The sequence below is a fragment of the Pseudophryne corroboree genome, chromosome 10, assembly GCF_028390025.1.
Source record: "Pseudophryne corroboree isolate aPseCor3 chromosome 10, aPseCor3.hap2, whole genome shotgun sequence".
Lineage (NCBI taxonomy): Eukaryota > Metazoa > Chordata > Amphibia > Anura > Myobatrachidae > Pseudophryne > Pseudophryne corroboree.
Window position 1 is genome coordinate 131905250 of NC_086453.1, and position 27774 is coordinate 131933023.

The window sequence follows — 27774 nt, forward strand, 5'->3', positions numbered from 1 at the left end:
GTATGTGTCCAGAATGAGAGATCCAAAGGCAGTGGCGGTGGATGCTCTCACAATCGCTTGGCCGTACAGCCTAGTGTATCTGTTTCCACCGTTTCCGCTGCTCCCTCTGGTGCTAAAACGGATCAAAAGAGAGTCTGTCACAGTCATACTAGTGGCGCCTCATTGGCCTCGGAGAGCTTGGTTCTCGGATCTCCGCGGACTACTCGCAGACGATCCTTGGCCGCTCCCACTACGTCCGGACTTGTTACAACAGGGTCCGTTCCTTTACCCCGATTTAGCGCGGCTGCATTTGACGGGGTGGCTATTGAGACCGCACTCTTAAGAAGAGAGGGCATTCCAGAATCGGTTATACCAACCATGTTACGCGCTAGGAATCCAGTTACGGCAGCTCATTATTACAGAATTTGGCGTGCCTATATAGGTTGGTGTGAAGCTCGGAAGTTTCCGACATCATCTTTCAAGTTATCCCGTCTTTTGTTATTTCTACAGACTGGGTTAGATGGAGGACTGCGTTTATCTACACTAAAGGTGCAGGTATCTGCGTTTTCACTTTATTTTCAAAGACGATTGGCCCTATTGCTGTCGGTACACACTTTTCTGCAAGGTGTCCTCAGAGTACAGCCTCCATTCATTCCACCTACTGCGCCATGGGACTTGAATCTGGTTTTAGATTTCTTACAGTCTTCATATTTCGAACCCTTACAGCAAGTGGATATAAAGTTTCTCACTTGGAAAACAATTTTTCTTCTAGCCTTAGCTTCGGCAAGGCGTGTTTCAGATTTGGGTGCCTTGTCATGCAAGCCCCCGTATTTGGTGTTTCGTGATGACAGAGCTAAGGTAGTGTCATCTTTTCACATCAATCAACCAATAGTAGTTCCTGTGTTAACAGGACATTCTGGAACTCTGGATGTGGTACGCTCATTACGCGTTTATGTATCCCAAACGTTTACAGTTCGTAAGACGGATACGTTGTTTGTTCTCTATGATGCTGCCAAGATGGGTTGGCCAGCGTCTAAGCAGACCCTATCTAGATGGATAAAACTGACTATACGTCAGGCTTATCTTCATGCTAGGTTACAGCCGCCTACATCAGTAACAGCTCATTCCACACGTTCTGTGGGAACTTCATGGGCAGCTGGTCGTGGAGCTTCCAAGATGCAGCTTTGCCGTGCGGCTACATGGTCATCAGTGCACACGTTTGTGTGCTTTTACAAGTTTGATAAGTTTGCGGCATCAGCATCTAGCTTTGGCCGCCTAGTGTTACAGGTGCCAAACAGCTCTCCCGCCCAAGGGGGAAGCTTTGGTACATCCCAAGAGTACTCCAGTGACCCCTAGTGGATGAAAAAGAAAATAGGATTTTGGTACTTACCAGGTAAATCCTTTTTCTTTGAATCCATAGGGGGCACTGGACGCCCACCCAGAGCAGTTTTACCTGGTTTCTGGTAAGTTCAGGGGATCTTATGGTAACACACTCTCACCGACTGGTTCAAATTAGCAAGTGCTGGTTATGGTGTCAACTGTTTAGTTGTCAGTAACGTTATGTGTCAACTTCATTGTTGTCCGTTATGTTCTATGTAATACTCCATTGTCAACCTCTCTATAGCTCCTGTTCGGCTCAGTAAAAAACACTGAGGTACTCTGGGATATGGAGGGGTGGAGTGTTCTAAATTTAAATATTCAGTGCCCTGTTCCTATGGAGGCCGTCCATATCCCAAGAGTACTCCAGTGCCCCCTATGGATTCAAAGAAAAGGATTTACCTGGTAAGTACCAAAATCCTATTTTTACTATCGTTGTATTATATGTTTACCACAAGAGGAAAAAGAGTTAGTGTGATGTAAGTAGGGTGAGTAGTGTGGCACAGAAGAGGAAGCGACTATAGCTAAACTAGCAGTAATGGGGATTTAAGTCAACATGGTAACATTTCCTTCACTTCTTTCAAAGATTAGCCCATGTAACAAAGTTCCAGTTGAGAACTTGGCATTCTAAGCCATTACTGGCCGCTGGGTCCTCTTGTGCTGACATAAATACTGAAATAATGACAATCCATTGGATTATGTGTTTGCGCAGGGGGAAATCAAGGTCTCAGAGCGCTCGGTTACTATGGCTGAAGTGATTAAAGGGCTGCAAGAAAACCGGGTAAAAGAGATATTTGGAGCAGGAACTGCCTGTGTGGTCTCTCCAGTCAACCGGATACTTTATAATGGAGACGTGAGTACTGAATTCTTATTACATAAATACTTCATATTTTCTCAAGTCCAAAACCTACCTATGGCGGTAATTTAGAGTTGATCGCAGCAGCAAATTTGTTAGCAGTTGGGCAAAAACCATGTGCACTGCAGGGGGGGCAGATGTAACATGTGCAGAGAGTTAGATTTGGGTGGGTTATTTTGTTTCTGTGCAGGGTAAATACTGGCTGCTTTATTTTTACACTGCAATTTAAATTTCAGATTGAACACACCCCACCCAAATCTAACTCTTTCTGCACATGTTATATCTGCCCCCCCCCCCCCCCCTGCAGATGGTTTTGCCCAACTGCTAACAAATTTGCTGCTGTGATAATCTCTGAATTCCCACGTGTTGGAGGGAGTGGGGAGGGGGGGGGGGGGGCGCATCAGAGTCAGCTGTGTTAACTCCTCTACAGGACCAGACCTGCTTCACTTCTCTCTTACCTGCACCGCTTAATAGCAGCCCAGAGGATTACCCCACGCTGTTATTGTCTGAAAAGCATTCCTGTGACTACCGGTGGAGTAGGAGATCCAGTGTCTAAGTCGACAGTATCTAGTTCGACAATGTCTAGGTCGACCACTATTGGTCGACAGTAACTAGGTCGACATGGTGTCTAGGTCGGCAGGGTCTCTAGGTCGACATGTTCTAGGTCGACATGAGTTTTTCACAATTTTTTTTCTTTTTTTTTAACCTTTTCATACTTAACGATCCACGTGGACTACGATTGAAACGGTAATCTTGCCCGAAGCATGGTGAGTGAAGCGAGCCATGCGAGGGGACACGGTGCACTAATTGGGGTTACCGGTCATTCTACGAAGAAAACGACACCAAAAAAACTCATGTCGACCTGTTGACATGTCGACCTAAAGACCATGTCGACATAGACACCTGTCGACCTAGTTACTGTCGACCAATAGTGGTCGACCTAGACACTGTCGACCTACTTAATATCTACCTTCCATACCACACCCAGGAGTAGAGGGGACATAAGGCGGGAGAAGAAAGTATCGCCGTGTGCAGTGAATGGATTTCTTGGGTTTCCTTCTGTAATGCTGTGCAGGGGAGGCATATATGAGACAAGAATTGGGTACAGGAGTAGTCCATGTAAAACTACCTTATGGTCATTTCACAGTTAGACCCTGACCTGCGTATTCTGTGGACATAGCTTTGGGCAGCTGCTGCGAATGTTATGCTAATGCTTCTGTATGTGAAAAAAAGAAAACGAACAGCACTGCATTTACCAATCTGTAAACAAAAACAAATAGGGAGATAATGCTGTAGTAGTGATAAGATGATTCATATTTATTAATACATTCATATATTAATAAAAATGTAAATAAAAAAATGGAAATGTAAGTTTAAATATCATAAACTTAATGCATGTGTCCAAAACAATTGAAAATCATGAGACCCTCCTGCCAACAAGCCACAATATAAATATCCCACCTCAGTGGTGCAAGTAGAATTTTTTTTCTTACTGGTACTGATAGTAAAAAAATGGGGGTGGTCATTTGTCATGAGGGGCGTTTGTCACACAAAACTAGGGGAGTGGCAACATGACAATAGGGGCATGGCCACATAATGCCACACACCGTAATGCCCATTACACATTATGCTACACACCATAATGCCCATTACACATTATGCCACACAGCATAATGCCCATTACACATTTGTCCAGACACGTAACACCCATTACACATTATGCCACACACCGTAATGCCCATTACACATTATGGCACACCGTAATGCCTATTACATATATCTCTTACATCCTAGAGGATGCTGGGGTCCACATTAGTACCATAGGGTATAGACGGGTCCACCAGGGGCCATTGGCACTTTAAGAGTTTGAGAGTGTGGGCTGGCTCCTCCCTCTATGCCCCTCCTACCAGACTCTGTTTAGAAAATGTGCCCGGAGGAGCCGGTCACAGCTAGGGGAGCTCTACAGAGCTTCTAGAAAAAGTTTTTGTTTAGAGTTTGTTATTTTACTGGGTGGCTGCTGGCAACAGTCTCCCTGCTTCGTGGGACTAAGGGGGGGAGTAGTGTCCGCCCTGTGGCGTCTGAGCCACTGACTCCGCTGACAGGACACTGAGCTCCTGAGGGAACCTGCCACAGGGAATCGCTCACCCCAACAGCATGCCGCCACCCACTTACAGAGCCAGAAGATTGGTGGCAAGTGAGTCACCGACCCCCCTAGCAAGCGGGGGGCCGGTGTGAAGATAGCGGCAACAGGGTATGGGGCGCAGTACTAACTGCACTCCGGGGCTCAGCGGCACATAGTGCGGCACTGTGAGGGGTGCCCTGAGCCAGCGCCTACACCCTACATTGGTCACACAGCCTGTTGGGGTCCCGGGATCTATGCCAGCATAATTCCCCAGGCCAGTATAATCCTATGCAGAGCGGGAAGACAGCACCATTTTGGGGGCGGAGCTTCTCCTCAGAGCGGACCCAGCAGCGTTCAGCGCCATTTTCCTGCCTGCACAACGCTGTCAGTGAAGTGCATGTCCCTCCAGAACAACTCTAGCTATCTCTCACGGTACCAGGGGGTTGTAGAAGGGGGGGAGACTGTATACAGGCTGTGTAACCTATTAAAATGCACAGTCGGCACTGGTTGGGGGTCTCCCTGTACCTAAAAATCGCTGTGTGTGGGTTGGCTCCAATCTCTGTCTCTCGATGCCATTCTTGGGGGTGAAACTCTGTCTGCCCTCTCCTGTGTGTGTGTGTGGAGTGTCTATGGTCTCCATTAAGCTATGTCCAGGGACTCTGTGTCATATGCTGCAGAGGATATGTCCTCTCAGGATGATCCCATTCCATGTAATCAGGATTGCACTGGTTTAGCACAGATCCCAACAAGGGAGCCTGAGTGGTTATCCTCTATCAAATGATTTCTCAGATTTCTAACAGGGTTGCACAGAATGAATCTGCAACTCAGGCTTTACAGAACTCTATGGCAATCTGGCCCAGTTCTTGTACATCATGGCTCCCCGCTGTATATTCACATAAACGTGCTCTTGAACAGATCATGCAGGGTGATACCGATTCTGATACTACAGACGGTGACGGGGATGTATTGCGGGGGGCTGCATCACTTGCAAATGGGGTGCAGTTGATGATAGAGGCTATTAGGGATGTGTTAAATATTGCTTATACAACACCCAAGCAGGTTGATGATGCTTACTTCACTGAAAATAAGAAAGCCTCGCTAACCTTCCCTGTGTCAAAGGAATTAAATGATATATTTGAAAAGGCTTGGGAAAACCCGAATAAGAAATTCCAGATACTTAAAAGGGTTCTGGTAGCGTTTCCTTTCCCGGTAGAGGATAGGGAAAAAGGGGAAAACCCGCCTATTGACGCGTCAGTATCCAGACTCTCAAAAAAGGTGGTTTTACCTGTTCCAGGATCTACCGCCTTGAAAGAGCCAGCTGATCATAAAATTAATAATACGCTCAAATCCATGTAAACAGGTCAGGTTCTCTTTGGGGAAGCGTTAGATGCGTGGATCTCCACGGCTACGGCGGGTAAGTCACCTTTTCTTCCCTCAGCTGCACTTGCTATGAAGAAACCCTTTTCTCTGACGTCCTAGTGGATGCTGGGAACTCCGAAAGGACCATGGGGAATAGCGGCTCCGCAGGAGACTGGGCACAACTAAAGAAAGCTTTTAAGTCACCTGGTGTGCACTGGCTCCTCCCACTATGACCCTCCTCCAAGCCTCAGTTAGTTAGATTTTGTGCCCGGCCGAGGTTGGATGCACACTAGGGGCTCTCCTGAGCTTATAAAAAGAAAGTATATAATTAGGTTTTTTATTTTACAGTGAGACCTGCTGGCAACAGGCTCACTGCAGCGAGGGACTAAGGGGAGAAGAAGCGAACCTACCTGCTTGCAGCTAGCTTGGGCTTCTTAGGCTACTGGACACCATTAGCTCCAGAGGGATCGACCGCATGGAACTGGCCTTGGTGTTCGGTCCCGGAGCCGCGCCGCCGTCCCCCTTACAGAGCCAGAAGCAAGAAGAGGTCCGGAAAATCGGCGGCAGAAGACATCAGTCTTCACCAAGGTAGCGCACAGCACTGCAGCTGTGCGCCATTGCTCCTCATACACACTTCACACTCCGGTCACTGAGGGTGCAGGGCGCTAGGGGGGGGCGCCCTGAGCAGCAATAAAAACACCTTGGCTGGCAAAAATACCACAATATATAGCCCCAGAGGCTATATATGTGATAATTACCCCTGCCAGAATCCATAAAAAAGCGGGACAAAAGTCAGCGAAAAAGGGGCGGAGCTATCTCCCTCAGCACACTGCCGCCATTTCTCCCTCACAGCTCCGCTGGAAGGAAGCTCCCTGGCTCTCCCCTGCAGTCTACACTACAGAAAAGGGTAAAAAAGAGAGGGGGGGCACTAAATTTAGGCGCAGTATATATAACAGCAGCTATAGGGGACATAATTCAGTTAGTCCCTGCATTATATAGCGCTCTGGTGTGTGCTGGCATACTCTCACTCTGTCTCCCCAAAGGGCTTTTGTGGGTCCTGTCCTCTGTTAGAGCATTCCCTGTGTGTGTGCGGTGTGTCGGTACGGCTGTGTCGACATGTTTGATGAGGATAATGATGTGGAGGCGGAGCAGATGCCTATAGAAGGGATGTCACCCCCTGCGGGGCAGACACCTGAGTGGATGGACTTATGGAAGGAATTGCGTGCACGTGTCGACTCCTTACACAAAAAATTTGACGACATGCCAAATGCGGGACAGCCGGCTTCTCAGCTCGTGCCTGTCCAGGCGTCTCAAAGGCCATCGGGGGCTCTAAAACGCCCGCTACCTCAGATACTGACACCAGTGTCGACGACGATGAGTCTAGTCTAATGTCCACTAAGGCCATTCGTTGCATGATTGAAGCAATGAAAGAGGTGTTACAAATTTCTGATATAAACCCAGGTACCACTAAAAAGGGTATTATGTTTGGGGAGAAAAAACTACCCGTAGTTTTTCCCCCATCAGAAGAATTAAATGAAGTGTGTGAAGAAGCGTGGGCTTTCCCTGATAAAAGATTGGTAATCTCTAAGAAGTTACTAATGGCGTTCCCTTTCCCGCCAGAGGATAGGTCACGTTGGGAGACACCCCCTAGGGTGGATAAAGCGCTCACACGTTTGTCTAAAAAGGTGGCACTACCGTCTCCGGATACGGCCGCCCTCAAGGAACCTGCTGATAGAAAGCAGGAGGCGATCCTGAAGTCTGTATATACACACTCAGGCATTATACTTAGACCAGCTATTGCGTCAGCATGGATGTGCAGTGCTGCCGCTGCGTGGTCAGATTCCCTGTCAGAAAATATTGACACCCTAGACAGGGACACTATTCTGCTAACATAGAGCATATAAAAGACTCGGTCTTATACATGAGAGATGCACAGAGGGAGATCTGCCGGCTGGCATCTAAAATAAGTGCATTGTCCATTTCTGCTAGGAGAGGCTTATGGACTCGCCAGTGGACAGGGGATGCAGATTCAAAAAGGCACATGGAAGTTTTGCCTTATAAGGGTGAGGAGTTATTTGGGGATGGTCTCTCGGACCTAGTTTCCACAGCAACTGCTGGGAAGTCAGCATTTTTACCCCATGTTCCCTCACAGCCTAAAAAGGCGCCGTTTTATCAGGTACAGTCCTTTCGGACTCAGAAAAACATTCATGGAAAAGGCGGGTCCTTTCTGTCCAGAGGCAGAGGTAGGGGAAAAAGGCTGCAACAAACAGCAGGTTCCCAGGAGCAAAAGTCCTCCCCCGCTTCTTCCAAGTCCGCCGCATGACGGTGGGGCTCCACAGGCGGAGCCAGGTACAGTGGGGGGCCGCCTCAAAAATTTCAGCGATCAGTGGGCTCGCTCACAGGTGGATCCCTGGATCCTGCAAATAGTATCTCAAGGGTACAAACTGGAATTCGAGGCGTCTCCACCCCACCGGTTCCTAAAATCTGCCTTGCCGATTACTCCTTCAGACAGGGAGGCTGTGCTAGCGGCAATTCACAAGCTGTATTCCCAGCAGGTGATAATCAAGGTGCCCCTACTTCAACAAGGACGGGGTTACTATTCCACACTGTTTGTGGTACCGAAACCAGACGGTTCGGTGAGACCCATTTTAAATTTGAAATCCTTGAACACATATATAAAAAAATTCAAGTTCAAGATGGAATCGCTCAGGGCGGTTATTGCAAGCCTGGACGAGGGGGATTACATGGTATCCCTGGACATCAAGGATGCTTACCTGCATGTCCCCATTTACTATCCTCACCAGGAGTACCTCAGATTTGTGGTACAGGATTGCCATTACCAATTCCAGACGCTGCCGTTTGGACTCTCCACGGCACCGAGGGTGTTTACCAAGGTAATGGCGGAAATGATGATACTCCTTCGAAGAAAGGGAGTTTTAATTATCCCGTACTTGGACGATCTCCTAATAAAGGCGAGGTCCAAGGAGCAGTTGTTGGTGGGAGTAGCACTATCTCAGGAGGTGCTACACCAGCACGGTTGGATTCTGAATATTCCAAAATCACAGCTGGTTCCGACGACACGTCTACTGTTCCTGGGTATGATTCTGGATACAGTCCAGAAAAAAGTGTTTCTCCCGGAGGAGAAAGCCAAGGAGCTGTCATCTCTAGTCAGAGACCTCCTGAAACCAAAACAGGTATCGGTGCATCACTGCACGCGGGTCCTGGGAAAGATGGTGGCTTCTTTACGAAGCAATTCCTTTCGGCAGGTTCCATGCCAGAATCTTTCAGTGGGACCTGTTGGACCAATGGTCCGGATCGCATCTTCAGATGCATCGCCTAATAACCCTGTCTCCAAGAACCAGGGTGTCTCGGCTGTGGTGGCTGCAGAGTGCTCATCTTCTAGAGGGCCGCAGATTCGGCATACAGGACTGGGTCCTGGTGACCACGGATGCCAGCCTTCGAGGCTGGGGGGCAGTCACACAGGGAAGAAATTTCCAAGGACTATGGTCGAGTCAGGAGACTTCCCTACACATAAATATTCTGGAACTAAGGGCCATTTACAATGCCCTAAGTCAGGCAAAATCCCTGCTTCTACACCAGCCGGTACTGATCCAGTCAGACAACATCACGGCAGTCGCCCATGTAAATCGACAGGGCGGCACAAGAAGCAGGATGGCAATGGCAGAAGCCACAAGGATTCTCCGATGGGCGGAAAATCACGTACTAGCACTGTCAGCAGTGTTCATTCCGGGAGTGGACAACTGGGAAGCAGACTTTCTCAGCAGGCACGACCTCCACCCGGGAGAGTGGGGACTTCATCCAGAAGTCTTCACGCTGATTGTAAATCGATGGGAACGGCCACAGGTGGACATGATGGCGTCCCGCCTAAACAAAAAACTAGAGAGATATTGCGCCAGGTCAAGGGACCCTCAGGCGATAGCTGTGGACGCTCTAGTGACACCGTGGGTGTACCAGTCGGTTTATGTGTTCCCTCCTCTGCCTCTCATACCAAGGGTACTGAGAATAATAAGAAAACGAGGAGTAAGAACAATACTCGTGGTTCCGGATTGGCCAAGACGAGCGTGGTACCCGGAACTTCAAGAGATGATCTCAGAGGACCCATGGCCTCTGCCGCTCAGACAGGACCTACTGCAGCAGGGGCCCTGTCTGTTCCAAGACTTACTGCGGCTGCGTTTGACGGCATGGCGGTTGAACGCCGGATCCTGAAGGAAAAGGGCATTCCGGAGGAAGTCATTCCTACGCTGATTAAAGCCAGGAAAGATGTAACTGCAAAGCATTATCACCGCATATGGCGGAAATATGTTGCTTGGTGTGAGGCCAAAAAGGCCCCAACAGAGGAATTTCAACTAGGTCGATTTCTGCATTTCCTACGAGCAGGAGTGACTATGGGCCTGAAATTAGGCTCCATTAAGGTACAGATCTCGGCTCTGTCGATTTTCTTCCAGAAAGAACTAGCTTCACTACCTGAAGTTCAGACGTTTGTGAAAGGAGTGCTGCATATTCAGCCCCCGTTTGTGCCTCCAGTGGCACCTTGGGATCTCAACGTGGTGTTGAGTTTCTTAAAATCACATTGGTTTGAGCCACTTAAAATCGTGGATCTAAAATATCTCACGTGGAAAGTGGTCATGTTATTGGCCTTGGCTTCAGCCAGGCGTGTGTCAGAATTGGCAGCTTTGTCATGTAAAAGCCCTTATCTGATTTTCCATATGGATAGGGCGGAATTGAGGACTCGTCCCCAGTTTCTCCCTAAGGTGGTATCAGCTTTTCACTTGAACCAACCTATTGTGGTGCCTGCGGCTACTAGGGACTTGGAGGATTCCAAGTTACTGGACGTAGTCGGGGCCTTGAAAATGTATGTTTCCAGGACGGCTAGAGTCAGGAAAACTGACTCGCTATTTATCCTGTATGCACCCAACAAACTGGGTGCTCCTGCTTCTAAGCAGACTATTGCTCGCTGGATTTGTAGCACAATTCAGCTGGCGCATTCTGCGGCGGGACTGCCGCATCCTAAATCAGTAAAAGCCCATTCCACAAGGAAGGTGGGCTCATCTTGGGCGGCTGCCCGAGGGGTCTCGGCTTTACAACTTTGCCGAGCTGCTACTTGGTCAGGGGCAAACACGTTTGCAAAATTCTACAAATTTGATACCCTGGCTGAGGAGGACCTTGAGTTCTCTCATTCGGTGCTGCAGAGTCATCCGCACTCTCCCGCCCGTTTGGGAGCTTTGGTATAATCCCCATGGTCCTTTCGGAGTTCCCAGCATCCACTAGGACGTCAGAGAAAATAAGATTTTACTCACCGGTAAATCTATTTCTCGTAGTCCGTAGTGGATGCTGGGCGCCCATCCCAAGTGCGGATTGTCTGCAATACTTGTATATAGTTATTGCCTAACTAAAGGGTTATTGTTGAGCCATCTGTTGAGAGGCTCAGTTATATTTCATACTGTTAACTGGGTATAGTATCACGAGTTACACGGTGTGATTGGTGTGGCTGGTATGAGTCTTACCCGGGATTCAAAATCCTTCCTTATTATGTCAGCTCGTCCGGGCACAGTGTCCTAACTGAGGCTTGGAGGAGGGTCATAGTGGGAGGAGCCAGTGCACACCAGGTGACCTAAAAGCTTTCTTTAGTTGTGCCCAGTCTCCTGCGGAGCCGCTATTCCCCATGGTCCTTTCGGAGTTCCCAGCATCCACTACGGACTACGAGAAATAGATTTACCGGTGAGTAAAATCTTATTTTTTTCAACTGCATCACTGTCCTTTCGGGCTGCCAAGCCACGAAAGGCCAGACCGTCCAACACCTTCTTTACGGGAGGCCGGCCCAATTCCAATAAACCGGCTGCGGCGGGTTCTAAAGAACAGAAACCTGCTTCAGGTACGCCAAAGTCCTCCGCATGATGTCGACTGCACACCCCGGAGGTGGGGCCGGTGGGAGCGAGACTCAGGCTTTTCTGTCACTTCTGGGTGTCGTCCGGCCAGGATCCCTTGGTGCAAGATATCGTGTCCCAGGGGTACAGGCTAGAATTTCAAGATCTCCTTCCTCACCGATTCTTCAAATCAGGCTTTGCTGGCAGACAGGGCTGTCCTGCAGGCAGGCGTCCAGAAGTTGGTGGAGGCACAGGTTATTGTACCGGTTCCTCCTCATCTGCAAAACAAAGGTTACTATTCAAACCTTTTTGTGGTACTAAAACCGGATGGTTCAGTCAGGCCCATTCTGAACCTAAAATCGCTAAATCCCTTTTTGAAGGTGTTCAAGTTCAAAATGGAGTCTCTAAGGGCGGTGATTTCAAGTCTGGAAGAGGGGGAATTCCTGGTATCCCTGGATATCAAGGATGCGTACCCCCACATTCCGATTTGGCCGCCGCATCAGGCTTATCTCTAATTTGCACTGTTGGACTGTCACTATCAGTTCCAGGCTCTGCCATTTGGCCTCTCCACAGCACCGAGTGTTTTCACCAAGGTGATGGCAGAAATTATGGTTCTCCTCCGCAGACAGGGGGTGAACATAATTCCATATCTGGACGATCTGCTGATAAAGGCACCATCCAAGGAGAAGTTGTTACAGTCCATCCTTCTCACAACCCACCTGCTCAGGGACCACGGTTGGATCCTGAATCTTCCAAAATCAAATTTGGAACCAAGCAGGAGGTTGTCCTTTCTGGGAATGATCCTCGACACGGAAGTGCAGAGGGTGTTTCTTCCAGAGGAAAAAGCGTTGGTGATACAAACAATGGTCCGGGATGTCCTGAAGCCAGCCCGGGTGTCTGTTCATCAGTGCATTCGTCTTCTGGGAAAGATGGTGGCCTCTTACGAGGCTCTACAGTATGGGAGGTTTCATGCTCGGTCCTTAAAACTGGATCTCCTGGACAAGTGGTCGGGATCCCATCTACACATCCACCAGAGAATACGTCTGTCACCAAAGGCCAGGATTTCACTACTCTGGTGGCTGCAACTGCCTCACCTTATGGAGGGCCGCATGTTCGGGCTTCAGGACTAGATCCTTCTAACCACGGATGCAAGTCTCCGGGGCTGGGGCGCAGTCACTCAAGGGAATACCTTCCAAGGAAGGTGGTAAAGTCTGGAAGCCGGCCTGCTGATAAACATTCTGGAACTAAGAGCCGTCTACAACGGTCTTCTCCAAGCGGCCCATCTTCTGAGAAATCGGGCCATACAAGTGCAGTCGGACAACGTGACCACAGTGGCTTACATAAACCGACAGGGCGGAACGAAGAGCAGAGCTGCAATGTCAGAGGTAACAAGAATCATCCTCTGGGCAGAAAAACACACGTTGACGCTGTCAGCAATCTTCATTCCCGGAGTAGACAACTGGGAAGCAGACTTCCTCAGCAGACGCAATCTCCATCCAGGGGAGTGGGGTCTCCATCCGGAGGTGTTCAAGGAGGTAACAGATCTTTTGGGCGTACCCCAGATCGACATGATGGCCTCTTGTCTCAACAAGAGGCTTCGGCGGTATTGTTCCAGGTCGAGGGACCCGCAAGCAGTGGCGGTGGACGCCCTAGTGACTCCGTGGGTGTTCCAGTCGGTGTACGTGTTTCCTCCACTTCCACTCATCCCAAGGGTTCTAAAGCTCATAAGGAGAACAAGGGTTCAAGCGATCCTTATTGCTCCAGACAGGCCAAGAAGGGCTTGGTACGCGGATCTTCTGGATCTACTGCAAGGAGACCTCTTCGGGAGGGCCTGCTGTAGCAAGGGCCATTCGCCTATCAAGACTTACCACGGCTACGTTTGACGGCATGGAGGTTGAACGCCTGATACTAGCTCGAAAGGGCATTCCAAACAAGGTTATTCCTACCCTGATACAGGCTAGGAGAGGAGTAACGTCTAAACATTACCATCAAATTTGGAAAAAATATGTTTCTTGGTGCGAGTCCAAGAAATTTCCTGTGGTGGAGTTTCAACTGGGACGGTTTCTCCTCTTCCTACAAGCCGGTGTGGCTATGGGCCTGAGGTTGGGATCTGTGAAGGTCCAGATTTCGGCCCTATCCATTTTCTTCCAGAAACAATTGGCTGCCCTCCCTGAGGATCAGAACTTTCTGAAGGGAGTGCGTTACTGCACATCCAACCTCCCTTTGTGCCGCCTACGGCGCCTTGGGACCTTAACGTGGTATTGCAGTTCCTCCAATCGGACTGGTTCGAGCCTCTACAGGAGGTTTGAGGTCAAATTTCTTACATGGAAGGCTGTCACGTTGTTGGCCTTAGCTTCTGCTAGACGTGTGTCGGAGTTGAGGGCTTTGTACTGTAAAAGCCCATACTTGATCTTCCACGAAGATAGAGCTGAGCTCCGGACACGTCAGCAGTTTCTTCCGAAGGTTGTTTCGGCATTTCATATCAACCAGCCTATTGTGGTGCCAGTGGCTACTGACTCCTCAATTTCATCAAAGTCCTTGGATGTTGTAAGGGCTCTGAAAATCTATGTGAAGAGGACTGCTCGTCACAGAAAACCGGACTCTCTGTTTGTCCTGTATGATCCCAAGAAGATTGGGTGTCCTGCTTCTAAGCAGACGATCTTTCGCTGGATCAGGTTCACTATCCAGCATGCGTATTCTACGGCAGGATTGCCGTGTCCTACGTCTGTCAAGGCCCACTCTACTCGTACGGTGCGGTCTTCCTGGGCGGTTGCCCGGGGTGTCTTGGCTTTACAACTTTGCCGAGCTGCTTCTGGGTCGAACACGTTTGCAAAGTTCTACAAGTTCGATACTTTGGCCTCTGATGATCTGAAGTTCAGTCAATCAGTTCTGCAGGAGCCTCCGCGCTCTCCCTCCCGTTCTGGAAGCTTTGGTACATCCCTATGGTACTAATGTGGACCCCAGCATCCTCTAGGTCGTAAGAGAAAATAGGATTTTGGTTACCTTCCGGTAAATCCTTTTCTCGTAGTCCGTAGAGGATGCTGGACGCCCACCCAGCTCTTCGTTTTCCTGCTATCGTTATTTGGTTCAGTACAACTTCATTTTAGTTGAGTACTGCATTGTTACTTGGTAAGTAATGTTTCAGCAGTTGCTGAGTTTTCAAGCTAGGTTAGCTTGATGTGCCTTGTATGTGTGAGCTGCTGTGAATCTCGCCACTATCTGTGTTAAATCCTTCTCTCGAAGATGTCCGTCTCCTCGGGCACAGGTTCTAGACTGAGTCTGGTAGGAGGGGCATAGTGAGAGGAGCCAGCCCACACTCTCAAACTCTTAAAGTGCCAATGGCTCTTGGTGGACCAGTCTATACCTATGGTACTAATGTGGACCCCAGCATCCTCTACGGACTATGAGAAAAGGATTTACCGGTAGGTAACCAAATTCCTATTTTTGCAAAGAAACTTCTGCAGTGCAGGGCGCACACACAGTCAGCATTAAATCCCTAGATGTACCGCATATTAAGTTGCATGCGATTTAGGATCAGCCTAATGTCCCGTGAGTTAGGAATATGAAACACAGACACTGGACCATAGTTTAATCATTTCTGGAAAGGATGACACCATTTGACACCTTCTGTCTGCATGTCTTGATCTTGGATGAATCTGCCATAGATACCATAGATACTGCTACCCTGTAATATTCTATTTGTCAAACTGCTAGCCTGCAAGGCTTTATTCTGTGCTAATTTATGCCTCTACATTTTGTTTTTGGGGGTTTTAGAATTACCACATACCTACCATGGAGAATGGGCCCGATATGTCAAAACGCTTCTTGAAAGAGCTGACAGACATTCAGGTAAGTGCACATTATACTCACAGCTTTATTCAGACTTTAGGGAGACTAACCACATATGACACTTTAAACGAGTCAGATGTATGAACTCCGTTTCCTATAGAGATGACTCAACGCTGTTCTCAGTTTAACAGGACATCATTGCTGTTTGGGGACAAAGTCCCTATCTGTGTCTAAATCGATTTGTTTGCAGCTGGGTGACCGATATGCCTGCAGCTATGTGACCAGTATTGGATACAGCCATGTGACCAGTATTGCATACAGCCATGTGACCAATATGGTAGGGGATAGGTCACTGTTTCCCACAAGATCAGTGTATTCATCTTCTCAAACTGCGGCTGCTAAGTTTAGCATCCTAATATCCTAATTAAAGGTTCATCCACTCAAAATGTATTACGCACAGATGTACTGTACAAACAGGTGATAAGGAATGATAAACAGATGTAGATAAAACAGCAATTCTTGTAAGGGTATTCTTAACTAGGGTGAGATACTGCTAGCTAAGTTATTTATTTTATAAATAGGTTTGTTTAGTTACATTATAATGATCATTAAGTGTTTCTATTTAGAAATGTGTGAAAAACTGCGTAAAGGGGGGTACTCACGGAGCGATCGCTGCTTAAAATCTAAGCAATCTGTGTACCCGCACAGCGATAGTGATGCGCGGCCCCGTGCATCGCTATCTCTGGTGCTAGATTGGCCTGCATGCTCAATCTAGCAGGTCGCTCATTTCACCCGGTGGGTGAAATGAGCGCCCTCCCCGTCTCCCTCCGCACCCTCAGCACACATCTCTCCCCAAATCGGGCCGTGAATACGGCCCTTAAAGTAGTAAGCAAAATAGTAATTTTACCGTGTGAAACCTGATCAATGCAGAAAATCAGTGCTATAACTCTGCACTAGGGGGCGACATTTAACCTATGAATAATAATAATAATAATAATTTCTCTGACGTCCTAGATGATGCTGGGGACTCCAAAAGGACCATGGGGTATAGACGGGATCCGCAGGAGACATGGGCACACTATAAGACTTTGAATGGGTGTGAACTGGCTTCTCCCTCTATGCCCCTCCTCCAGACCTCAGTTAGATTCTGTGCCCAGAGAGACTGGACACACACTAGGGGAGCACTCCTGAGTTTCTCTGAAAAGACTTTCTGTTAGGTTTTTTATTTTCAGGGAGACCTGCTGGCTACAGGCTCCCTGCTTTGTGGGAGTGAGGGGAGAGAAGTCAGACCTACTTCTTCTGAGTTAAAGGCTCTGCTTGGTGCGCCTAGCTGCTTGTTCCCAGAGCCGCGCCGTCAACCCCCTCACAGCAGCCAGAAGAAAGAAGCCAGGTGAGTATATAGAAGAGGAAGCTGGCTGTCAACACCAGCGAAACGCGTTGAGACGATATTGCTGGACATTTCACAATTATCCCCTTTATGAAATTGGAGAACTCTCTATTTAACTTTACCCGGACGGCACCAATTGGACTCTCTCCTTTGGACATTACCACCTGCGGTGAGATTGGAGATATCCCTACCTGCATGGAAAAGCTTGCACTTTGTGCTTAAAAGGGACCGATTGAACTCTACCACTCACCTATACTTCTATTCGTCAGTGTGGACTTTATTCTGGAGGGAATCCTAGCCTGGGGTATGATGCATATTTCTCCTAAGGGGTTTTGTGAATATTCCTTGACCTATGAATTCATCTATTGAAGTGTTTTTTATGTGAAAGACGTCTTGTGTTTTTAGACATATTTTTGATTAAATTGAGTATATATTAATTCAACTTAACCTACCGTCCTTTATATTAATGATACATTTTTAATTTATTTATTTATTTGAGGGATATACCCCTCATACAGCAACAGAGGGCAGGTGCTTTTTGTTTTTTGTATTTCCACGTATTGGGGATCTACCACCCCCCGCACCAGTGGCCTTTGACAGCGCCCTCCATTATATTCTTTCGTACTGTCCAAGAAGGTGGCGCTTCCGTCTCCCGACAGTGCTGCCCTCAAGGACCCTGCGGATCGTAAGCAGGAAACGGCATTAAAAGCCATTTATGTCATTACGGGTGCACTCCTCAGACCTGCCGTGGCGTCGGCATGGGTGAGTAGTGCTATAGTTAAGTGGGCTGATAATTTGGCATCTGACATGGATACCCTGGATAGGGATAACATTGTTTTGACTCTCGGTTATATCAGGGACACTGCATCTTACCTAAAGGATGCTGCGAGGGATATTGGCCTCTTGGGATCAAGGGCCAATGCCATAGCAGTCTCGGCCAGGAGAGCGCTGTGGGTTCATCAATGGAATGCTGATGCCGATTCCAAGAAAGCTGTGGAAGCTCTCCCATATAAAGGTAGTGTCTTGTTTGGTGACGGCCTCGCTGATCTGGTGTCTAGCGCTACAGCGGGTAAGTCATCTTTTCTTCCTTATGTTCCAGCACAACAGAAAAAGGCACCCCATTATCAGATGCAGTCCTTTTGGCCTAATAAATACAAAAAAGGAAGAGGCTCGTCCATCCTTGCTTCAAAAGGTAAAGGAAGGGGATAAAGATCGCCTGCGGTGTCAGGCTACCAGGACCAAAAGTCCTCCCCGGCCTCTGCCAAGTCCACCGCATGACGCTGGGGCTCCCCTACGGGAGTCCGTGCCAGTGGGGGCGCATCTCCGACTCTTCAGTCAGGTCTGGTTTCACTCGGGCCTAGATCCTTGGGTGTTAGACATAGTGGGGCAGATGTATTAACCTGGAGAAGGCATAAGGAAGTGATAAACCAGTGATATGTGCAAGGTGATAAAGGCACCAGCCAATCAGATCCTAACTGTTAATATACATATTGGAGCTGATTGGCTGGTGCCTTTATCACCTTGCACATATCACTGGTTTATCACTTCCTTATGTCTTCTCCAGGTTAATACATCTGCCCCTGTATCCCAACGGTACAAGCTGGAGTTTCAGGAGGTGCCCCCCCCCCCCCCCACACCGATTTTTCAAATCAGCCTTGCCAGTTTCTATCCCAGAAAGGGAAGTAGTGAGTGCTGCGATACAAAAGCTGTGTCATCAGACTGTCATTGTCCCGGTACCCCTGTCCCAACGGGGAGAAGGGTTTTATTCGAGTCTTTGTCGTGCCAAAGCCGGATGGCTCAGTCAGGCCGATCCTGAACCTAAAATCCCTCAATCTGTATTTGAAAACTTTCAAGTTCAAGATGGAATCTCTTCGAGCAGAGATCTCCAGTCTAAAAGGGGGGGGGGGGGGGGTTTATGGCGTCAGTCGACATAAAAGATGCCTACTTACACGTCCCCATATATCCTCGCATCAAGCTTTCCTGAGATTTGCGGTGCAGGATTATCATTACCAATTTCAGACGTTGCCGTTTGGGCTTTCCACGGCCCCGAGGGTCTTCACCAAGGTGATGGCGGAAATTATTGTACTCCTACGCAAGCAAGGTGTCACAATTATCCCGTACTTGGACGATCTCCTGATAAAGGCGAGATCAAGGGAACAGTTGCTAAAAAATGTAGAACTCTCCCTGACTGTTCTGCAACATCATGGTTGGATTCTGAATTTGCCAAAGTATCATTTGATTCCGCCAACTTGGCTGCCCTTCTTGGGCATGATCCTGGACACGGAACTGCAGAGAGTGTTTCTTCCAGCTGAAAAAGCTCTGGAAATCCAATGCATGGTCAAGGAGATTCTGAAACCGGCAAGAGTGTCGATTCATCAATGCACTCGCATTCTAGGGAAGATGGTTGCGGCTTACGAAGCCATTCCGTTTGGCAGGTTTCATGCCCGGGTGTTTCAGTGGGACCTGCTGGACAATTGGTCTCACCTGCACATGCACCGGAAAATAAAACAACAGAAATGGCTGCGCTGTGTGTCGGCAGTTATATGAAAAGAGAGCTTTGATAAAGTCACGTGATCGTGACGAAATGGCGAGACACTCTCGTGCAATCCATACCGGTATCACCTGGACCAGGTGTGCATAGGGGCGGAGTCCTGGCGCGTTTCGTCACGATCACGTGACTTTGATAAAGTCACGTGATCTTGACGAAACGCATCAGGACTCCGCCCCTATGCACACCTGGTCCAGGTGATACACTCTCGTGCAATCCATACCGGTCTCGCCATTACCATCACTGACCGGCTCACCGTCTTAGCAGACTGCTGCTTACTTCACCACTGCAATTAGGTGACAACCGTGGAACAACTTTTACCGCTGCAGGAGGCTGCCGTTCACCTCTCCATTGCGGCGAGTGTCTATCAACAGGCAGCATCCAGATTCCCTCTCCGCTGTGCAGTACACTGGGCAACGCAGGACTGTTTAGCCGGGGACGCTCGGCTACTCTACACCAGCCCATTCGGAAGAGGTATTATATGCTCACAACCATTTACACGGTGACGTCTATGAGATAATTATTTGGAATTGCACGATATTCAATCTCTTTTCCTCTTGAACTGTGGAATATGAACTTTCTCATGGCTAAATTAGCCAATAATCACCTGAGTCAGATATAGGTGTGTTAGTATTGTTTTAATGTCAATTTTTATTCGTATTTTCATTATTAAATTATAACATCTGTCTATCACACGTTTGCTCTCTTTTCATATAACTGCCGACACACAGCGCATCCATTTCTGTTGTTTTAGTCTGTCCATCCATTCCTCACATAGTGGTCACGGCAAGCGCGGTGTCTCAGCAGTTTACAATTGTTGTCTATTAGATTCAATTCATTTATTAGTGAGGCGCTGTACAAGTAGTGTTTCTGTTTTTTGGCGCACCGGAAAATAAGTCTATCTTCCAGGACCAGAATATCTCTCCTGTGGTGGCTGCAAAGTTCTCACCTTCTAGAGGGACGCAGGTTCGGGATCCAGGATTGGGTCCTGTTGACCACAGATGCAAGTCTCCGAGGCTGGGGAGCAGTCACACAAGGAAGAAGTTTCCAGGGAAAATGGTCAAGCCAGGAAACTTGTCTCCACATAAACGTTCTGGAGTTAAGAGCCATTTACAACGGCCTTCTGCAAGCGGAACACTTTCTTCGGGGTCTACCTGTCCTGATTCAGTCGGACAACGTAACAGCGGTGACGTACGTAAACCGCCAGGGCGGAACAAAGAGCAGAGCGGCAATGGCGGAGGCCATAAGAGTTCTCCGCTGGGCGGAAAAGCTCGTGAGCGCTTTGTCAGCAGTCCTCCTTCCGGGCGTGGACAACTGGGAGGCAGACTTCCTCAGCAGACACGATCTCCATCCAGGAGAGTGGGCTCTTCATCAAGAGGTATTTGCAGAAGTGACAAGGCGTTGGGGAATTCCTCAAATAGACATGATGGCATCTCGCCTCAACAAGAAGCTTCCGAGGTATTGTTCCAGGTCAAGGGACCCCCAGGCCAGTGCAGTGGACGCCCTGGTAACTCCGTGGGTGTTTCAGTCGGTATATGTGTTCCCTCCACTTCCTCTCATTCCAAAAGTGTTGAGGATCATAAGATGAACGAGGATTCCGGCAGTACTCATCGTTCCAGATTGGCCACGGAGGGCCTGGTATCCGGATCTTCAGGAAGCCAAGAAAGCTCCTATGGAGGAGTTTCAGCTGGGTCGTTTCCTCCATTTTTTGCAGGCAGGCGTGGGTGTAGGCCTGAAATTGGGTTCCATCAAAGTACAGATTTCGGCTTCGTCTATTTTCTTTCAAAAAGAATTGGCCGCCCTTCCTGAAGTTCAGACTTTCGTGAAGGGAGTGCTGCATATCCATCCTCCGTTTGTGCCACCCGTGGCACCGTGGGATCTTGACGTGGTGTTACAATTTCTTATGTCTCACTGGTTTGAACCTTTGCGGAAGGTCGAGTTGAAATTTCTCACTTGGAAAGTGGTCATGCTTTTGGCCTTGGCATTTGCCAGACGGGTGTCGGAATTGGCGGCTTTGTCTCACAAGAGCCCATATTTGATTTTCCATGTGGTTAGAGCGGAATTGAGGACTCGTCAACAATTTCTGTCGAAGGTGGTTTCCTCGTTTCACATAAATCAACCTATTGTGGTGCCTGTGGCTACGGATACCGTCACGGTGCCAAAATCTCTCGATGTCGTAAGAGCTTTGAAAATGTATGTCGCCAGAACGGCTCTTGTTAGGAAAACGGAGGCTCTGTTTGTCCTGTATGCTTCCAACAAGATTGGAAATCCTGCTTCCAAGCAGACTATTGCACGCTGGATTTGTAATACGATTCAGCAAGCTCATTCTACGGCTGGATTGCCGTTGCCGAAGTCAGTGAAGGCCCATTCTACTAGGAAGGTGGGCTCATCTTGGGCGGCTGCCGAGGGGTCTTGATAGAGCTGTCTAGGTAGCTCTGGTTGGTCCCTTTGATTATCATGTCACTTCTGGATACCAGGTCATAATGTATTGCTGAGAGAACTCAAAGACACACACAGCCGCATGTCTCATAAGTAATCTGCTTTATTTTGGTCAGCTTCGATATTTATACACAAATATTGGCAGTAAATGATTAACACAATTATATAACTTCATATGCCCCTTGTCCTTCTGCTTATCTGGAGCTACATATAGATATTTTCCATTTCTGAGGAGAGAGCAGAGAGCAGGGTGCCAAATGCTCACTTTCACACACAATGTTATATAACACAAGCTTTTATATTTTCCATATGTTCAAGCTAGTTTAATCAAATCTCTTTGTAATATAGAAATGAATTGCATTATTATAATTAAGAATGGTAGCTAAGCTTTTATCTCTATCAGTTTCCCTCCTATTTATAATAATCAAACATTACAGGTTCATCTGGTATTACAATATGACATTACAGTTGAGCTACAAGGCATCACATAAACTCTACCTACAAGAGACTAAGCAAACAGTCTAGCTATAATGGTGCTAAAGGCTATGTTCCCATAGGACGGTGCTTGTCACTCTATCCCATGGAAGGTAAAGAACCGTTCACATCATATCCATTAAGGTAGACTGCTCACGGCTCCTTCTTGCCAAGCTCTTCTGTAGTTTCTTCTTTGAGTTTACACTTTACAAATTTCTTTCAAGCTGAAAGGAAGGGAAACAAAGATAGCATCTTAAATTCAGATATATGCAATTTGCTAAAAAACATCACTATTTCAACAATCTCCTTTGCATGTTTGCATATTTCATCGTTCAAACTTAACTTGAGCAAAATTGCAGTGGAACCCAAGTTTCTCTTTCCTTAATTGACACAGAAGTGGGCGTGGTCAGAAACACTCGATATGGACCATCAAATCTGGGCTCAAGTGACTTTTTCACGTGTCTTTCCAGATACACCCAATCTCCTGGTTAAAGCTTGTGGGGATTCAGATCTGCTCCTGAATCTGGGAGATAAAAAAACTAGAGAACACAGAGGTGTCAGTTTCTTCAGTAAGAACACTTTAGCATCCCTTTCTGGTTTCTGTGACACACTCACTAATCTGATACTGTAACTTCTGGTACTCCTTATCTGCAAATATCTTCTGAACTTAATTTTCTATCTATTGATCTTGCTGTAGCTTTTGCCATTGGCCAATAACTGAAAAATGTCTGTGACTATCAATACATCTTTGGCAGTTAGTTATAGTCAATTTGCAGTCTGGAAAATAACTTTTTTGGGGATTGCTCCAAGGGTTGTCTTGACCTTCTGTCCTGGATTGGACATTTCCACATATACAGCAGGCTTGTACAAACTTGGCTGCATCTGGATAAAATTTTGGAGCTATCCATCTTTTCTGTGACTAAGTTTCCCATCTGATCATTTCCCAGGTGTGTGAGTCCATGGCTGACTTAACACATAAGGGGGTATAAGCTTCTGGGTAAGTATAAATTTTCTTCTAATTTCCATAAGCCAGTTTCTTCTTCTTGTCTGGCTCCTCTTCTCTGCCATGCTGATTTTTCTTTAGGACCTGCTTGTTCCTGAAATTTCTTCAAATCCTGTAGATCAGGCATTTGAGGCTTTGCTTCTTTCTGTTACTTCTGTATGTGTGGTGTAGATGGCTACCTTTACTGGTTGTTTCGTTGCTTTCTCTTTCCACAGGCTTCTTTCTCACTCTCTCCTGCTTGGTTCTGAAGTTCAATCAGCGTAGCATAATCAGGCATTTGGTCTGGCACTGGAATGGTTACTGTATAGGCTTGCCTTTTCTGCGGGGGGCATTTTGCTGCCCTCTTTGCTTCAGCATCTTGCCAGATTGTTGCCTCTTGTTTCAGGAGTGTCATTTCTTCATGTGCCTGGATCTTCATTACTGCAACCTTTTCTGTGGCCCTTGCAGAGCTCTCAACTGGTGTCTGATCAGGGAAGCACATTGTATGTCTTCACCACTTGCCTTCTTGAAGCCTCTGCTTTTCCATATCTGGCCCACAATCTTGTGCTGGAATGGTAGGGATCCTGAGTCCACAACTTCATGTTTACTGGTTACTGCGTATCCTGTATAAGGAATCCCATCCTCATAGTATCTTGAACCATCCACATAGAGATTGTGCTGTGCATCAGGAAGGGTTGTGTCTGTGACATGAGGTAGTGGTTGAGTCTCTTGTTCCATCAGAGCCATGCAGTCATGGGAAAAAAAAATTTATTGTGAATATTTTCATCACTTTCTGCATTCCCATAGTTCATGTGGTCCTCATCATCCTGGTTATTCTGGGTACCATTGCTAGAGATATTATATGTCTCTCTTCTCCCTCCTTTTGAATCTAGAGATTCATACTCTGCTCCTTCTTCCTGCAATAGGGCTGGTAGTAGAGTTGCTGGGTTGAGGGTGGTGCATCTTTTGATGGTGACATTTGTGGCACTTAGTAGAGCTACTTCATACTTGGTGAGTCTTGCAGCTGATAAGTGCTTAGTTCTGGCTTGCTGTAGTATTTCAGTCACTGCATGTGGTACCTGAATGATCAGTTCATGATTAAGCACAATGTCTATGCATTTCTGTTTGAGAACTGCTGTTGCTGCAACTGCTCTGATGCAGGTGGGTGCTCCTTGGATAATGTTGTCCAGTTTGCTTGAAAGATAAGCCACTGGGCGTTGCTTGCTTCCATGCAGTTGCGTGATGACTCCAAGTGCATGGCCTTTCTCCTCATGGAATTTCTTCAACTTGCTCTGTGGTGTAGCTTGAAGCCTCTTTCTTTGTGCTGTCATACAAAACTTGCATGTAGATAAACTTCAATTGCTGCTTCAATGCTAGGCTTCATGATAGCTGGAATATTGCTGGTATACTTGATTCCTTGTGGGGTATACTGAATAGTAGCTTGCATGATGTTAAGGATATCAGCTCCCAACAAATTCACTCTTTGAAGAGGGAGGGGCTGTCCTCCCAGTCCTGTCCCATCGACATAGTGGCTGGTTAAGAGTTCTTCTGGGACGTCAGTTTTCTTAAGTACAGTGACTGCTGCTCCAGTGTCCAAAAGGCATTCTAGGGTGTTTCCTGTAGGTAGAGTAAGCATAACAGTACCTTTTATGCGGTCAGTGTAGGTGTCACTTGAGTAGGTGGACCCCGTAGCAGGATTCAGTCATTCCTGTTGTACCGTGAAGTTTGGGACAGAGTCCTTATATTTCAGCCATGTCTGGTATTTTCTGCTTTTCTTCTTCTGATGATCTGAAACCTTGCACCAAAAACATTTACCAGTCATGTCTTCACCCTGCACATTTCTTGTGGTGTAGGGCCTGGAGTTATTTACACCTTTACCTTGATTTTGGACCTTATTTGTCTTGGTGTTAGACTGGGCAGCCTGCACTACATGTATAGTAACAGCTGGTGCTTTGGAAGTTCTCTTATCTCTCCTTTCTTTCTCGTTATCTTGAATCCCTTCTAGGACTTCTACTAGTGAGGTAATGTTCATCAAATTTGCTTCTGGTCGGACTGCATACAACTGCTGCCTGTATTCAAGCAAACAGTCTGGCGTTGTTAGAGTATTCCCTTATGCTGAGGTTTTTTTGTACCAGATCAGGTTCAGCTGGTGCAGTGTCTCTAATTTGCTTACATCTGACTTGTACTCTATACAACAGTTGTGAGCCTGAAGCCATAGTATAGCGGTTGGCTTCAAGGGGAGCATTCTCAATTTTCCCCCTATCACTATCTGCCTCCTGAGGAGCTATGGCAAGAAGCATATTATATTCACCTATTCCTATGGAAGCTCTAAGAATCTGTTCTAAATCAACCCAACACGGTCTATACACAAGATACACTTGTTTAATCTTTTTTTCAAATTCAGCTGGACTTTTTCTGATATCTGGTAAGTCATTTACAGTACGCATAACCTCTGAAGGGAGCCAGGGTATGTATTGTTCCTGCTCCACATATGCTGCAATATAACCTTCAGCCCCAGGTAACCTGTCAGTTGTATGTCTGGGATTAGCATGACTACTAACTCTAACAGGCATTACATTGTAATTTTTACGAGATATTCCTCTTGGATCTCTGTTAGGACTACTAGCAAAGTTCCACAACCTCCTAAATATCCCTGGAGTTTTTGGTTTAACATTTTGTGATTCACATGGTCCTGAATTTGGCTCTACCCAGTTACCACAAAAGAAACATTTTTCACTTCCCTCCGGAACACATCTCCCACAATAAAGACACTTTCTTTCAGGGTAGTGGATAACATCCCTAAGAACCAGTGTACCTTCTGGATTTTTTTTATAACTTAAAGTATTTTCATAACGTTTTTCAGTTGTCATTTGTTCTGCATATGTTGCTGAAGGAGTTAAAACTCCTGCTTTATCATGTGTCCTTGATTCTGCATGCATTGATACTGCTGAGGGGGCTGACCCCCCTTCCACATTCCCATCATTATAAATAGCATAACATGTTATTGTAACATTGGGTGGTGGTATTATATTAAACCTACAATCTTCCTGTCTAATTCTTTCCTCAACTTCCAGTTCTTGTGAAACAATAAGCCATATATTTACAGTGTCCAAATAACCTTTCTTTTGTAGCCAGTGACTATCTGTGGCCTGGAACCTTTTCCAAGCCTCTGTATCTAAGATTCCATCTTTTGGAAAATTAGCTCTTTTAAGGATAGCGTTAATACGCTAAATTCCTCTCCTTCCCTCACGTTCTGCTATAGCTTCATCCTACTCCCTTTCCCTCCCATTGGGGTAATTAAGCCCTCTGGGTGTGGCCGAATCCACCTGCGGCGAAGAGGGATATGTCTTTGAACGAGAAGTATCTGTATATCACTGGCTATAAGTTTTGTTTGGACACAAACCTTTCTCAGCCTATTTTTGTTTCTACTGAACTTGTCTGACTGTACTAAATCACATTTACAATACATGCAATCTAAAACACCATATTCAGTCTTCTAACTTTTCTGACAACTTGTTGGACACTGCTGGTATTTTTTTTTAAAAAAATGATCAGTAGGTTAATCAGCTAAGCAGAAAGGATATGGTTCATTTCTATGCACTGATAACATTTGAGCATCCAAATGATATCCCACAATACTAGCAAATTCTGTTAAAATGCCTTTCCTATTCTGAGATGGTTATCTACGTTGCAAAAAACACTGGGTAAATCCTGCATAATAATTAACCTTAGTATACCTCTGTACCGCACACAATTGCAAACTAGGTACGCCTTTGTATTCTATTCCAATTGTTCTGTGGGCGCATGCGCTAATAAGACATAGACACAGATTCAGTCATTCAGCATACATATAGAACATACAAACATATGACAACAACTGCAATATGCCTTACGCCTTATGCCTTAGCTTTATACTGTAGCTGCAACAAGCAATGCACCTTAGCTAAGCAATACACCTGTATATGCCTTAGATTACAACAAGCAATAAACTTTAGCTGCGCAAGCAATACACCTGTATCTGCCTTAGATTACAACAAGCAATACTTTTTAGCTGCGCAATACAACATAATTCAAGTAATCTAGGCTGTGTGACAAGATAATCGGGTTTCTTTATAATGACAGTTCAAGGAAAAACATAAATGCACATTGTCTCTATAATGGACTTAGAACTACACTCAAGAAGTCTGATTTTTGAGCAAAATATGGCTGCAGTCCCATCGTTTTACTCACCCAATGTGAAATCAGAGTCCTTGAGAACAATTCGCCTCCAACACAGAAACTCTCATTAGATGCCTTTCCTTGTGTTAGTCATCCCGTAGAGTCCCCCATTAAATGATAGAGCTGTCTAGGTAGCTCTGGTTGGTCCCTTTGATTATCATGTCACTTCTGGATACCAGGTCATAATGTATTGCTGAGAGAACTCAAAGACACACACAGCCGCATGTCTCATAAGTAATCTGCTTTATTTTGGTCAGCTTCGATATTTATACACAAATATTGGCAGTAAATGATTAACACAATTATATAACTTCATATGCCCCTTGTCCTTCTGCTTATCTGGAGCTACATATAGATAT

General features: G+C 46.7%; 1 protein-coding gene across 2 annotated transcripts in view; it reads left to right on the top strand.

Annotated features, from left to right (window-relative positions):
- LOC134966230 (branched-chain-amino-acid aminotransferase, cytosolic-like) overlaps positions 1-27774 on the top strand; it is a 194976-nt gene that overhangs the window by 146718 nt on the left and 20484 nt on the right. For both annotated transcript variants that reach the window (XM_063942800.1, XM_063942801.1), the window contains 2 exons: positions 2069-2209; positions 15353-15427. In XM_063942800.1, coding sequence (XP_063798870.1) covers positions 2069-2209; positions 15353-15427 — 216 coding nt within the window. The remainder of the gene's footprint in view (positions 1-2068; positions 2210-15352; positions 15428-27774) is intronic.